General features: G+C 42.2%; 1 protein-coding gene across 7 annotated transcripts in view; it reads right to left on the reverse strand.

Annotated features, from left to right (window-relative positions):
• Window positions 1–14795, reverse strand: part of MTMR1 (myotubularin related protein 1) — a 141943-nt gene that overhangs the window by 21241 nt on the left and 105907 nt on the right. For all 7 annotated transcript variants that reach the window (XM_077486581.1, XM_077486430.1, XM_077486343.1 and 4 more), the window contains one exon: window positions 3393–3569. In XM_077486581.1, the coding sequence (XP_077342707.1) occupies window positions 3393–3569 (177 nt within the window). The remainder of the gene's footprint in view (window positions 1–3392; window positions 3570–14795) is intronic.

Raw genomic sequence — 14795 nt, forward strand, 5'->3', positions numbered from 1 at the left:
GCACATTTGGTTATGTTACAGCCTTATTCCAAAATTTATTTAATTCACTATTTTCCTCGAAATTCTACAAACAATACCCCACAATGACAACGTGAAAGAAGTTTATTTGAAATCTTTGCAAATTTATTAAAAATAAAAAAATCTCATATACATAAGTATTCACAGACTTTGCTTAATACTTTGTAGTAAACGCCTTTGGCACCAATTACATCCTCAGGTATTTTTCAGTATGATGCTACAAGCTTGGCACACCTATTTTTGGGCAGTTTTTCCCATTTTCCTTTACAGGACCACTCAAGATCCATCAGGTTGGATGGGGTGCGTTAGTGCACAGCTATTTTCGGATCTGTCCAGATATGTTCAACTGGGTTCAAGTTTGTGAATGTCCTTGAGTGGCCCATGCAGAGCCCAAAGTTGTCCCGTAGAAACGCTCTTGTTATCTTGGCTGTGTGCTTTGGCTGAGTCATTGTCCTGTTGGAAGATAAAGCTAAGCCCTAGTCTGAGGTCCAGAGGGCTCTGGAGCAGGTTTTCATCAAGGATGTCTCTGTACATTGCTGCATTAATCTTTCTCTCGATCCTAACTAATCTTCCAGTTCCTGCCGCTGAAAAACATTTCCAAAGCATGCTGCTGCCACCACCATGCTTCACTATAGGGATGGTATTGGCCATGTAATGAGCGGTGCCTGGTTTCCTCCCGACATGATGTTTGCCATTTAGGCTAAAGAGTTCAATCTGGGTTTCGTCAGACCAGAGAATTTTGTTTCTCATGATCTGAGAGTCCTTTGGGTGCCTTTTGGCAAACTCCAGTCATGTGCCTTTTGCTGAGGAGTGGCTTCCATCTGGCCACTCTACCATACAGGTCTGATTGGTGGAGTGCTGCAGAGATGGTTGTTCTTCTGGAAGGTTCTCCTCTCTCCACAGAGAAACGCTGGAGCTCTGTCAGAGTGACCATCGGATTAACCTCCCTGACTAATACTCTTCTCCTCCGATTGTTCAGTTTGGCTGGGCGGCACGCTCTAGGAAGAGTCCTGGTTGTTCCAAACTTCTTCCATTTACAGGTGATGGAGGCCACTGTGCTCATTGGGACATTCAATGCTGCAGAACATTTTCTGTAACCTTCCCCAGATCCGTGCCTCAATACAATATGTCTTGGAGGTCTACAATTCCTTGGACTTCATGGCTTGGTTTGTGCTCCGACATGCACCGTTAACTGTGGGACCTTATATAGACAAGTGTGTGCCTTTCCAAATTATGTCCAATCAACTGAGTTTACCACAGATTGACTCCGATCAAGTCGTAGAAACATCTCAAGGATGATCAGTGGAAATAGGATGCACCTAAGCTCAATTTTGAGTTTCATGGAAAAGGCTAAAAATTCTTATGTACATGTGATTTTTTCATTTTTAATAAATTTGCAAAGATTTCAAACAAACTTTTTTCATATTGTCATTATGGGGTATTGTTTGTAGAAAAAAATGAATTTGAGAATATTGGGTGGGGGAGCCTGTACAATCAATTCTGGCACAATTGCCTAAATAATTTATGAGGAATGGGTATGTCCCATATCAACCCACAAGAAAGGGGGGGGGGGGGGGTAATATGACGGGAAGGGGGATTTTGAATGTGCCCAAAAGTCAATCACTAACTGTCACAGATAAAAGCAATCACATTTTTACAAAAAATATTTAAAATTACACGACAAACACTATTCATAAAAAAATATATACAATCTTTTACATATCACCATAAAATACAGAAATTGATATCTGGACAAGTCCCATACAACTCCGATCGACGTGTTTTGCCCTTATAACAGATAGGCAATACAAACAAACAATGTGTCAGTTACAAGCATATATACATTAGAACAGTGATGGTGAACCTTGGCACCCCAGATGTTTTGGAACTACATTTCCCAGAATGCTCCACTACACTGCAAAGTGCAGAAGCATCATGGGAAATGTAGTTCCAAAACATCTGGAGTGCCAAGGTTCGCCACCACTGCATTAGAACATACATCAACATATTAATTTTCATAAGCCAAGAGGGAAGAAGAAAGAAAGCAGCAGAATTTCATTAACTTAAACATTATATATTGGAACAAGAGAGGGAAGAGACAGGACAAATATGGAGGACCGTATGGAGTGAACATATTAGGGGGAAAATAATGAATTTAATCTATTTTTGGAATAAGGCTGTAACAACAAAATGTGGAAAAAGTTAAGCGCTGTGAATACTTTCCAGATGCACTGTACTTCATTGTTACTTACCTTACATATGGCTGGCTCTAAAATGCTCCTTCTCTGCCTGAAGCTCTAGTCTGTAGACAGAGCCTCTGCATCATCACATACAGTACAGTGATACTGAAGTTGGTTGTAGCTTACAGAGCAGGCTGCAGAGGAGCAGTCAATGCGCTGGAAGGACCCTGCTGGGCAGGAAGGAGGTACGATTTTGCATCCTATTCATGAACCCCTTGACATAAGTAGTATTTATTTACCCTTGGAACAATGGCAGCACCGCAAGAGTGAATTGTTTTTAATTCCTGGAGTTGGACTTTAAAATCCTAAAGCTGTTAAAAGATATGATGCCAGCTACCGTGTGTGTAACTGCTTAGTTGACATGTCGCACTGATGATCACTGGCAGTCTACTGGTGCCTACACTTGTCCCCATGACCTGGAAAATGTCTGTGCAGGCTGAGGTTGAGCAATCACCACATTTGGTGGCAGCGGTGGGATCATCACACAAGGAGCCAGAAAATCTTCTAATGACAGTTAAAGAGGAGATGCACCTAAAAAAAAAAATATTAAAAGCCAGCAGCTACTAATATTGCAGCTGCTGACTTATAATAAAATCACACTTACCTGTCCCAGGGTCCAGCGATGTCGGCGGCAGATGACGAGCGATCGCTCGTCTCGCTGCTGCCCCCGCCGCCATCCTCTGTCAGGGAATCGGGAAGTGAAGCATGACGGCTTCACTGCCCGGTTCCCTACTGCGCATGCGCGAGTCGCGCTGCGCGTCTCTTATGGTCCCCCGCTGTGTCTCTGGGAACTGTGTGTTTCCCAGAACACAAAAGGGGGGGGGTTTGGGGGCGTCTGCGGGGGTCTGGCCGGAAGTGGGTGCAGTTACCTGGATTATCCAGGTAACTGCACCCCCCTCCCCCCTGAAAGGTGCCGATTGTGGCACCGGAGGGGGGGGAGGGATCAGATTAGCGGAACTTCCCCTTTAGGGTGAAGAACCGCTTTAAGCGCTCTGGAAAGTTTCAGAGCAGCTGTAATATTTTAGGCACACTGGCTTCTAGGCTTTGGTCTGTTCCAACCTGTAGTATACCTAATGACTAATTATATTCAAAACAAGAAAAGAGAGATGAAAAGCAAAATAAAGCTCTACATACCTGAGGTCTGGTGCGAGGGTTCCATCTTATGTAATAGTTTACCCAGAGTTCTAAGTGGCTCAGACTGGCAACTGGATACAGCACATGGTGCTCATAATGCACATAAAAAGGATTGGTAAATTCATCCATGTGGCTATTAATATAGGACCATAAAGATATAGTGTTTGTTTGCACGTCCTAGAGGAGGAGAAAAGACTTATTGTTCATTTACATTATGCCACAAATACACAGACATTTGCATTTGAACCCAGAACAAAAGATAACTAATGGAATTAACAGTAAGGATTTTCTGTAATGCAGGGCTTTCCCAACACCACACATACAGCTCATCACCTTACATTTGTACTTTAAGCAGTATTAAACCCAAAACCAAAAATGTGATATACTGCAACTTACCAGCCATTAGAGGAGGTGGCTGCATTCGTTTTCTTTTTCAAGCTTTTTTTCCCTGGTGATCTGGCCAATAATACGCCTCCTGTATTAGAGTGCCTCCACCCTGGGTGAAGGAGAACAGGAAGCACATTTGGACAGAAGCATGGTCAGTCTGGGGGTGGGGGGCAGTGTTAGATGTATTAGAAAAAAACAAGAGGAGAGGCGCCGCTGGGTGCAGTAGTTTTAAAACACAGCTTTAATATATAAAATAGTAGCACTCACATTTAGATGAGAAAAAGCAGGCATAGTATATTGAATGTCATGACCAGTATCCCAAAGTCCATGCTGTAAACATCATTGCTGATAGCTCTTCCAACAGATGGTATGGCCGGCTCCGGAAGGTGGCGTCAAACCGAGGCTTGGAACGCAAGATGCCTTGCAAGCCTCGGTTTGACGCCGCCTTCCGGAGCCGGCCATACCATCTGTTGGAAGAGTTATCAGCAATGATGTTTACAGCATGGACTTTGGGATACTGGTCATGACATTCAATATACTATGCCTGCTTTTTCTCATCTAAATGTGAGTGCTACTATTTTATATATTAAAGCTGTGTTTTAAAACTACTGCACCCAGCGGCGCCTCTCCTCTCGCTTTTTTCTAGCCTCAGAATATGGTTTCTATTCTACATTGATGGCAGTGCTGCGTGCATCCCCTGCATTGAGTCCCTTTTCCATTTGACATCTTACATAGACGTTTTTAAAGTTTTATTATATGGACTTTTTTCCAATATAGAACATAATTTAATTGCATTGGGCAAAAAAACTGACTCTTGGATTAGTGCGCCTATATTTGTCATTATGTTAGATGTAATAGACTAAATATACCAAGATCCTGTATACACCATGTATAGTGGGATCTTGCGTTGTAGCTAACTTGCAATTCTGTGTGGGCAATTCCTGTGCTTTGCGCATTCACTTAAATGGATTGCCCAATGTGCATCTGTCACAGCAAAGAAGCTCGGGGATCAAATTTGCAAAGGGGTGCCATTCAGAGTGAATGGAAGCCAAATGCGCACCGCACACTTTGCAGCTATTTAGAATTGCTTACACGTGAACGGGACTTAACAAATAGAAGAAAAACTCTAGCTAAAACATTAGAAGCAGTTACAGCAAACAGTTTATTTCCTTTTGGGATAAAGCTTATCCATAAAAAAAGCTAATCATTGTAAGCACACTTGGCAGTGTTAAATGGTTTGTCTCAGCCCTGTAACTGCAAAAGAGCCTGTTATTTACAAAAAAAATAAGACTTATTGGCCATACCACTAGAGAGAGAAAAAAAAAAAAAAACACGCGAGCAGCCATCACATCTAAAGTCTTGTACACACGGTCGGAGAATCCGTCGGAATGCGACTTATCGGACCGTGTCGTCGGATAATCTGTCTGTGTGTGGTATGCATTGGACTGATTCCGTCCGAATCTCCGTTGGACTCAATTTTCCAACACGTTGGAAATATTTTCCGACCAACTGGTTTGATCGGACGTAATCCGATCATGTGTAGAGAATTTTGATCGGACCAAGTGCCACGCATGCTCAGATCAAATTCCTACATCAAAGCTATTGGCTACTAGTCCCATCGTAACGAAATTACGTCATCACGTTCTGAATGATCGGATTTTTCGACAACTTAGTCCGACCGTGTGTGTGCGCAACAGTTTCGGGCAAAATCCGACGGACAAAATCCGACGGATTTGGTTGGCAGAATGTCCGACCTTGTGTACAGGGGCTTAGAGTTGGTAAGCTGCAATATAAGAAATATTTGCTGTATGAGACCTTGAATTAGGTCCAAACTATCTGAAAGCAGAGTAGCGATGAGCAAAATCTGTGGTGGTCAAAGTCAGTATCGATCAACTGAATTTTTACACACCGTGAAAAGCCCCTTAAAAAAGTTTCAATAAAGATACATTAATTGCAATGCTGGTAGATGGAACAAAGGACGACAATGCTGATCGGGGTTTACTTTTAATGTAGAATTTCATGTTTATGTGATCCAAAACCCCAGACATTATGAACCTCAGTGGGAGGAATTTAGCTATACTAGGACTAGTATGGAATGCAAACGGTTAGACATCAAAGTTGTAGATGCATTCAATTTCTTACGTTATATTGGAATTCATTATACCAGCTTTAGATGGAAATTAGTTCACTTGATGACCTCAACCATGTTAAACAGGTGGATGGAAGAATCCGCAGGGCTGGCTATTGTAGTCTGACAACCAGCAACTATGGCCATCGGAAATAAAATAAAATAAAAAGTGCAGGTGCTATTCAGCTGTCGATTCTCCTCACCTGGCCCCTTCAACATTTTTGCAGTTACAGGCATCATTCAGATACCTTATTTTCCAGACGTCAATTCTCTGCATCGTAAAAACAATCATAGCGGCTCAGCTGCTTTTTTTTTACAGGCAGTGGAAGGGGACACCCCCCCTCCCGTCGCTGTCTCTACCAGCTCACCCGTGCAATCGGCGAGCCAGAAAAGAAATCCGCTGGCGCTGGAAGTTCACTATAGAGAATACAGACTGCCAGATGGTCCCTGGCAGTCTCTATGACCTTCCGGAGGCCGGGAGTAATGTTATGACGTCACGCACAGAATCTGCATTTGAAAACATTCCGTTGCCTCGGCTGGAAAGCCATTATTTTATTTATTTCAGGCTTCCCAGCATAGAGGTGAGATGTGGGGAATTATAGACCCCAGATCTTGCTGTAAAGAAGACCTGTCATGCCCTATTCCTTTTACAAGGGATGTTTACATTCCTTGTAATAGGAATAAAAGCGATAGAAAAAAAAAAAGTTGAAAAGAAAGTGTCAAAATAGAAAAATAAAAGTAAAATAAATAAAAAATAATAATTTAAAACGTCCCTGTGTGCTCACTCGCAGAAGCGAAAGTATACGTAGGTCGCGCCTACACATGTGTAAACAGGGTTCAAACCACACGTGAGGTATCACCGCAAAAGTTGAAGCGAGAGCAATAATTCTAGTCTCAGACCTCCTGCGTAACTCTAAACAGGTAAACTGTAAAAAAAATTAAAGCATCGCCTATTGGGATTTTTAAGTACCAAAGTTTGGCGCCAATCCACGAGTGCGCGCAATTTTCAAGCGTGACATGTTAGGGATTTATTTACTCACCATAAATTCATCTTTTACATTATGCAAAAAAGTTGGGCTAATTTTGTTTATTTTAAATGCACATTTTTTTTTTTTAAAGAAAAAAAAAAAACACGTTTGAAAAATGACTGCGCAAATCCTATGCAAGATAAAAAGTTTCAACAGCCACCATTTTATTCCCTAGGGCAGTGATGGCGAACCTTGGCACCCCAGATGTTTTGGAACTACATTTCCCATGATGCTCAACCACACTGCAGGGTGCATGAGCATCATGGTTAATGTAGTTCAAAAACATCTGGAGTGCCGAGGTTCGCCATCACTGCCCTAGGGTCTCTGCTAAAAAAAAAAAATATATAAAATGTTTTAGGGTTCCGATTACTTTTTTTAGCAAAAAAATTATGATTTTTACATGTGGGAGAGAAGTGTCGGGATTCGAATGGGTGGCAAGTGGTTAGAGAATCTTCTACAAATTCTCACATCCCTAAACAATCACCAACCAACACAGGCTGATCTGTAGCTTGAACACAATTAGGGCCTGTACAAGGAGTCTCAAATGGGACTACATGTTCAAAAACTGTGGGGTAAAAAAAAAAAAAAAATGCAATGCACACTAGAGCTCAGCAAAGAATTCACTGGGTGCCCCTTCCTTTATTTATACATCCCCTGCCTACAGAAGCAATATCGCCGAACGGCAAGGTGGGAGGAAACTGCAACGGCAACGGCCAACGTGTTCTGGTGGAAAGTCAATTCAGGTCATCAACAGTAGGGCAGCAAATTCTACCTACTGAGCCAGACAGCAATTAATATTTTCATAATGAAACAATGCAGGAGAGACAAAGGACAAAATGGACACATTCATTAACACCGAAATACGTTTTCTCTAATGGTAAAAGGTTTTGTGTAAAAGAAGGTGAAAATGATAAATTAATACACTTCATCCAATGCACCTTAATCTGAATACACAGCCATGGCCAGTAACCGCAATATGAGCATTTCTTCTTGGTGCAGCTGAAAGCAGGTCTGTCTTTAACAGCCGATATTCTGGACACATTATGAACAGAGAAGGTGGGAAGAATATTAATGAATCTGCATCAATGCTGAGAATCTGAAGTAAATACTTGAGCTCCATCTTGTGGCAAACACAATGATTTACATAGCAGATTTCATCAATCAAGCAAATGCGATTCAAATGCAGGCCACACGAGCCTGATGCGGTGAGGACTTTCTGCTTGAGTCACTAACACAGCTGTGAAAATGACCATGCAGAAAGTAGGAACCACTAGCCATGAGTGATACGTCAACTAACTTAGTAAGGGTCATTGATAAAAACAATGCCAAGCACATTCTTCAAGGATCAGATTGTATTAAAGTGTTACTAAACCCAGGAGCCTGTATTCACTATATCTGGTCTCCCAAAGTACACAGAACATGGAAATGCAATTATTGTAGTAAATATAAATTGCTAAATAGCCTTTCTCATCAGCAGTATATAGCAGTCTTGTGACTTATATCACTGTTTGGCCGAGCACTGGTTAAAGCTTGTAGGAGGAGATTTGTCATTCTCCTCTGACTGTCCTATGAGGCTGCATGACCCCTGACCCTGTCTGGACAGTGCTGATTGGCCCTGTGTTGATCCCATGCACCCTCCTAACAAAAAAAAAAAAAAACTCCAGTAATACACACCAAACCGAGCATGTGCAGAGTGCCTCCTAGGGCTCTGTACTATCAGGAGATGGGCTGGGGAGAGTAAAAAAAAGGGGAGGATCAGAGAAGACGGGATCGAACAGCCTTTTTACACAATGTGGAGGACACCCTTAAGATCCACAGTGAGTATAACAAGCATGCTTTACTGCATATACAGACTGATTTTACTGTTGTGGGTTTAGCAACACTTTAAAATAGTCAAAACACTGGAGCTGTAGATATGTAGGTTAAAAAAAGACATGTCCATAGAGTTCAATAAAAAATAAATAAAATTTTAAAAAAACCTGCATCCACCAAAGCAAACAAAACATAGGACACAGAGCCTTAAGTATTTACTTAGTGGGTTATAGCTACCTTCAGGTGTGGACACTGGCACACCCAACACAGGAAGTTGACTACCCTATATAACCCCTCCTCCTTCCAGGAGTACCTGAGTTTTTGTAGCCAAGCAATATACTTAAATGCCATAAAAGAAGAGGGGCGGGACCTCTGTGTCCTATGATGTACTCCAAGAAAAGGTTTTTACAGGTAAGCTGTTATAAAAATAATATTTTCTTTATCGTACATCATAGGACATAGAGCTTTAAGTATTTACTTAGTGAGATGTCCCATAGCAAGGTTACTTGAGGGGAGGGAGACACAACCCGTAGGGCACCCCCAGACCTGTGCCCAAAGGCGATATCCTCATTCCTTCTTACATCCACTTGGTAAAATTTTGTGAATGTATGGACCGAAGACCAAGTTGCGGCCTTGCAGATCTGAGCAAAGGAGGCCTGGTGACACACTGCCCAAGAAGCACTAACAGCTCTGGTAGAATGCGCCTTAACTTGAATAGGGGGAATTTTACCCCTTTAAATCATAAGTTTGAATTATAACTTGCCGAATGCACTTAGCAGCAGTGGATTTCAACGCCGCCTGTCCTTTTTTAGGTCCCTCTGGCAGAATAAATAAGACATCAGTCTTACGAATCTGAGCAGTTTTCTTTAAATAGATTTGAACACTTCGGGGTGAAGAGACAATTCCCCTGGGAATAACTGCTGGCGACTTAGATAGTACGCCTGCCAATTTTCTACTCCCGGAATGAAAACTGCTGATAGGGATGGGACATTCCTTTCTGCCCATGTTAGGATATGGTTCACCTCTCTCTGAGCTGAGAGACTCTTAGTGCCCCCTTGGTGATTGATATAGGCCACAGCCGTGGCATTGTCGGATTGAATCAGGACTGGACAATTCTTTAACCTGGAGGTCCAGGTTTTCAGAGCCAGATATACTGCCCGAAACTCTAAGATTCTGATGGGCAGGGCTCTTTCGAGTTTTGACCACTGTCCCTAGACAGTCGTCTCCTCTAGGACCGCTCCCTAGTCTGAGAGACTGGCATATGTTGTTACTACTACCAGATTATTGGTCTGAAGGATTTCCCCTTCAGCAAATTCTGGCTTCGTAACCACCAACTGAGGCTTTGAGACACTCTTGGGGACAGCCACATTGGCAAACCAAAGCTTGGATAGTCTTGTTCCAAGCAGAGAGGATTCCGTTTTGCAACAGTCTTGAATGGAACTGGGCATAGGGGACTTCTTCGAATGAAGCTACCATCTTTCCTAACAACCTCATGCAAAGGCGAATTGAAGGATTTTCTTTTGACCTGACCATCCGTACCGGCTCTTGTATGGAGCTGATCTTTGTTGGAGGCAAGATCACCCTTTTCTGGGCTGTATCTATGATCAGGCCTAGGTAATCCAGCCTTCTTACTGGTTTTAAGGAAGACTTCTCTAGGTTGAGGATCCAACTGAGACTTTCCAGGTAACTGGTTGTAATGCGTACACTTTGCTTTAAGTGAGTCACTGACTGGTCTATTAACAATAGATCGTCTAGGTACGCCAACACTGTTATGCCCTGTGCCCTCAACCTGGCTACAGGTGGGGCCAGTATTTTTGTGAATACCCATGGTGCTGTGGCTAGCCTGAAGGATAAGGCCGCAAACTTAAAGTGCCGTTGTTCCACTTCAAATCGCAGAAACCTTCGGTGAGCGGGAAATTAGGGACATCCCTGATGTCGATGGACGTCAGAAGTTCGCCGCCTTGTAGGATGGAGACCATTGACCTGATCAACTCCATTCGAAATGAGCAAATTTTTAGGAACCATTTTAGATTTTTTAGATCCAGAATGAGCCTGACATCTCCATTCGGTTTTGGTCCCGTAAACAGGTTTGAATAGAAACCTACACCTTGTTCTTCTGTAGGGATCTGTACAATTACCCCTTTAGTCAATAATCAGTCTAATGCTTGAAACGGGGATCTTCTTTTCCCTGGATCCTTGGAAACGTTTGATCTCAGAAAGTGAGATGGTGGAAACTCCCGAAATTCTAGTTTGTATCCTAGAGTCACTGTGGAGAGAGCCCATCTGTCCTGAGTTTCCCTCTGCCAGACTTCTGAGAAATGCAGAAGTCTTCCCCCCCACCTTGGTGAGGGGAGACGCCTCTTCATGAAGAGGTCTTAGTATTCTGCTTTGTAGTCTTGCGGCTCCAGATCTTCCTTTGAGCCTGGGCCTGACCCTGCGATTTTCCTCTGGAATCTGACTGTGAAAGTCGTCGCCACTGCCTAGAGGATGATTTCTGTCTCTCAGGCGACTTCTATACAGGTAATGAGCTGAGATTAGGAGCTTGTTACCTGTAAAAAAATAAATAAAAAATAAATAAAAACACACCTGTCCACAGAAGCAATCAAATGCCAATCTCTCCACCATGGCCAAGGCCAGAAAGAGCTGTTCGAGGATTTCAGAAACAAGATTGTATACCTACACAAGGCTGGAATGTGCTACAAGACCATCACCAAGCAGCTTGGTAAGAGGGTGACAATAGTTGGTGTGATTATTTGCAAATGGAAGAAACACAAAATAACTGTCAATCTCCCTCAGTCTGGGGCTCCATGCAAGATCTCATTTCAGATCTTGAGGGATTACCTGCTCTGTCTTGAATGTGTTGCATGCGCAAGAGGACCTGCTGTGATTCTTATCACATTCTTGACAGTAGTGCATGCCTAGAGTACTTTGATAATTTAGTCCGTTTTGGAGCAATGATCATGAGAACGGTGAGGAATCAGCCCAGAACTACACGGGAGAATCTGGTCAATGATCAAAGCAGCTGGGACCATAGTCACCAAGAAAATAATTGGTAAACCACTACGCCGTAAAGGACAGAAATCCTGCAGCACTCGCAAGGACCCCCTGCTCAAGAAAGCACATATACAGGCCGGTTTGAAGTTTGCTAATGAACATCTGAATGATTCAGTGATTCAGAGGAGAACTGGGTGGACAGATGAGACCAAAATGGTGCTCTTTGGCATCAACTCAACTAACCGTGTTTGGAGGAAGAGGAATTGCTGCCTATGACCCAAAGAATACCATCAAATATGGAGGTGGAAACATTATGCCTTGGAGGCGTTTTTCTGCTAAGGGGACAGGAAAACTTCACTGCATCAAAGGGACGATGGACGGGGCCATGCACCACCAAATCTTGGATGAGAACCTCCTTCCATCAGCCAGGGCATTGAAGATGGGTCGTGGATGGGTATTCCAGCATGACAATGACCCAGAACAAATGGCCAAGTCAACAAAGGAGTGGCTCAAGAAGCACATTAAGGTCCTGGAGTGGCTTAGTGAGTCTCCATAGAATCCCACATAAAATATGTGGAGGGAGCTGAAGGTTCGAGTTATCAACCGTCAGCCTCAAAACCTTAATAACTTGGAGAGGATCTGCAAAGAGGAGTGGGTCAAAATCCCTGAGATATGTGAAAACCTGGTGGCCAACTACAATAAAATGTCTGACCTCTGATTGCCAACAAGGGTTTTGCCACCAAGTAACTAAGTCATGCTTTGAAAAGGGGTCAAATACTTATTTCACTCATTAAAATGCAAATCAATTTATATATTTTTTGAAATGTGTTTTTCTGGGAATTTTTGGTGTAATTCTGCCTCTCACTGTTAAAATAAGCCTACCATTAAAATGATAGACTGATCATTTCTTTGTCAGTGGGCAAACGTACAAAATCAAGAGGGAATTAAATACTTTTTTCCCTCACTAAATTAATAAAGCAAATAAAATGAAGATGAGAAAGTAAACAAAGAAGCTATATGTAAACAAATAAACACTGCGCAAAAAAGTATACAAAAAAGGAAGCTGCCAACACACTAAAAGTGGGATTTCTTAGCTATAAAAACATCAAAAATGTAAAGTGTAGGCGCTAAGCATATATATTACTGTGATGATCAAGGGAATTTGACCCCAAAACAAAAAGCAAAACAAAACACATAAAATAATGAACAATATATGTGCAAAAGAACAGAAATAAAACTGAAGAGTATGAATATATTCTACTTATAAAACCTGACCCCAAATATGAGGATAACTTCTTACAAGAAAACCAAAAAAGAAAAATTTACATACAATCAAGTCCATATGTTAGTGAACGTGGATGTACAAAAAAAAAAAAAAAAAAAGGGGGAAAATGTGCAAACAATCAAGTCCATATAATACTAAACGTGGATGTGCAGATATGGATCCAAACTGGTTGTAGTGAAGGCAACAAATCCTAATGTGGTGTAACCAGAGGCAATTTCACCGTCATGCAATTCCCACCACCTTATGAAGCAAAGGCTTACCAGAAAAAAATGACCCGGATAGACATATGCCTAGGGGGTCAGAAATAGCTTGAAATTCCAAATACTGAGGTATTGGATACAACATTCAATATTTCCATGGATCTCGGGATAGATTGGCTTTGCGATGTGGTGGACTATGTATGATCACCGTTTTTTAGAGAGACAACTCTGGCATCAGCTCGGACATAGGGGATGGAAGGATAAAGCCAACATAGTGTAATAACGTTTTTTTTAAAAAAAAACCTTTTTTAATAAAAATAAAATATTACACTCACATTTCCATAGTTGTAAATAGACATGTCACAAGAAGTAGGCAGTGGTAGAGGAAGTGATGCTAGCAACTGAAAACATAGCTTGCTTGATTTAAACTCTAAGATTTGCATTTACAGAAAATAGGTGAATAATAATAATTGTGCAGTAATTTAAAGCGATTGTAAAGTCTCCTCTGTTTTTTCCTACAAAAATAACAAATATGTTATATGTACTTTCTCTGTGAAATCCTATTGCACAGGGCAGCCCAGATCCTCCTCTTCATCTCTCCTGGCCCCTTCCTGTCGAGTGCCGCCACAGCAAGCAGCTTGCTATGGGGGCACCTGAGCTGCAGCTCTGTGCATTCATTCAGACACAGAGCTGCAGTTCGGCCCTGCCTCCTCTCTCGATTCCTCATTGGCCGACTTTGATTATACAGCAGCGGGAGCCAAAGGCATCACTGCTGTGTCCCAGCCAATCAGGAGGGAGAGTACTGGGTGGCTGAGGCACTTGTGGACATCGCTGGATAGAGATGGGGCTCAGGTAAATATTAGGGGGACTGCTATACACAGAAGGCTTTTTATATCTTAATGCATACAATGTATTAAGATAAAAATAAACATCTGCCTTTATAACCCCTTTTAGTTAGAAACAAGGCCTGATTATGTAATAGGCAAATATAGGAACCCCAACTTCATTAATATTCACAAACTGCTAAAAACAGATAAGGGCCAAGGACTGAGCTCAGAGTGCTGCTGAAAGAATCTTCACAGATGACCATCTGCATCTCCAGAGGCCTGGACATCCACCTGATAGAACTTGGAGCAAGCCTGAACAGCCAAGTAATGGGTTCAAAGGGTCATTTTTTGCAGGGCAAAGAGAACTGGGTTGCAGCATAAAGGCAGCACAAGGTGCTGTAATGGGGGGTCTGACTCATGAGATCCATGACACACCTTTCTTTCCCAAGAGTGTGCAGCCCAAGGTTTCTGGAATTGTATGGAGAAGTTAGAAACCTGTCCATTAAGAGGACTTAGAGCAAAGTTTTGGTCAAGTCCTGACTGTAGGAAAGTTGGAATTTAAGGTACCGAGTAGTCTCTGAGGTTGAAAAGACTTTGTTCATACCAGATGAAAAAGGATCTCCAGGTACGGTAGCAGATTTTTCTCAGTGGCTTTTCTAGCTTTGACTAATGTGGGAATGACAGAGCCAGATATAAAACTTTGTCCTGCAAAACCTAGGCTTCAACACCCCTGCCATTAAAG

This window comes from Lithobates pipiens, unplaced genomic scaffold, assembly GCF_037356315.1.
Source record: "Lithobates pipiens isolate NorthernLeopardFrog02 unplaced genomic scaffold, aLitPip1_a1.2 Scaffold_1, whole genome shotgun sequence".
Taxonomy (NCBI): Eukaryota; Metazoa; Chordata; class Amphibia; order Anura; family Ranidae; genus Lithobates; species Lithobates pipiens.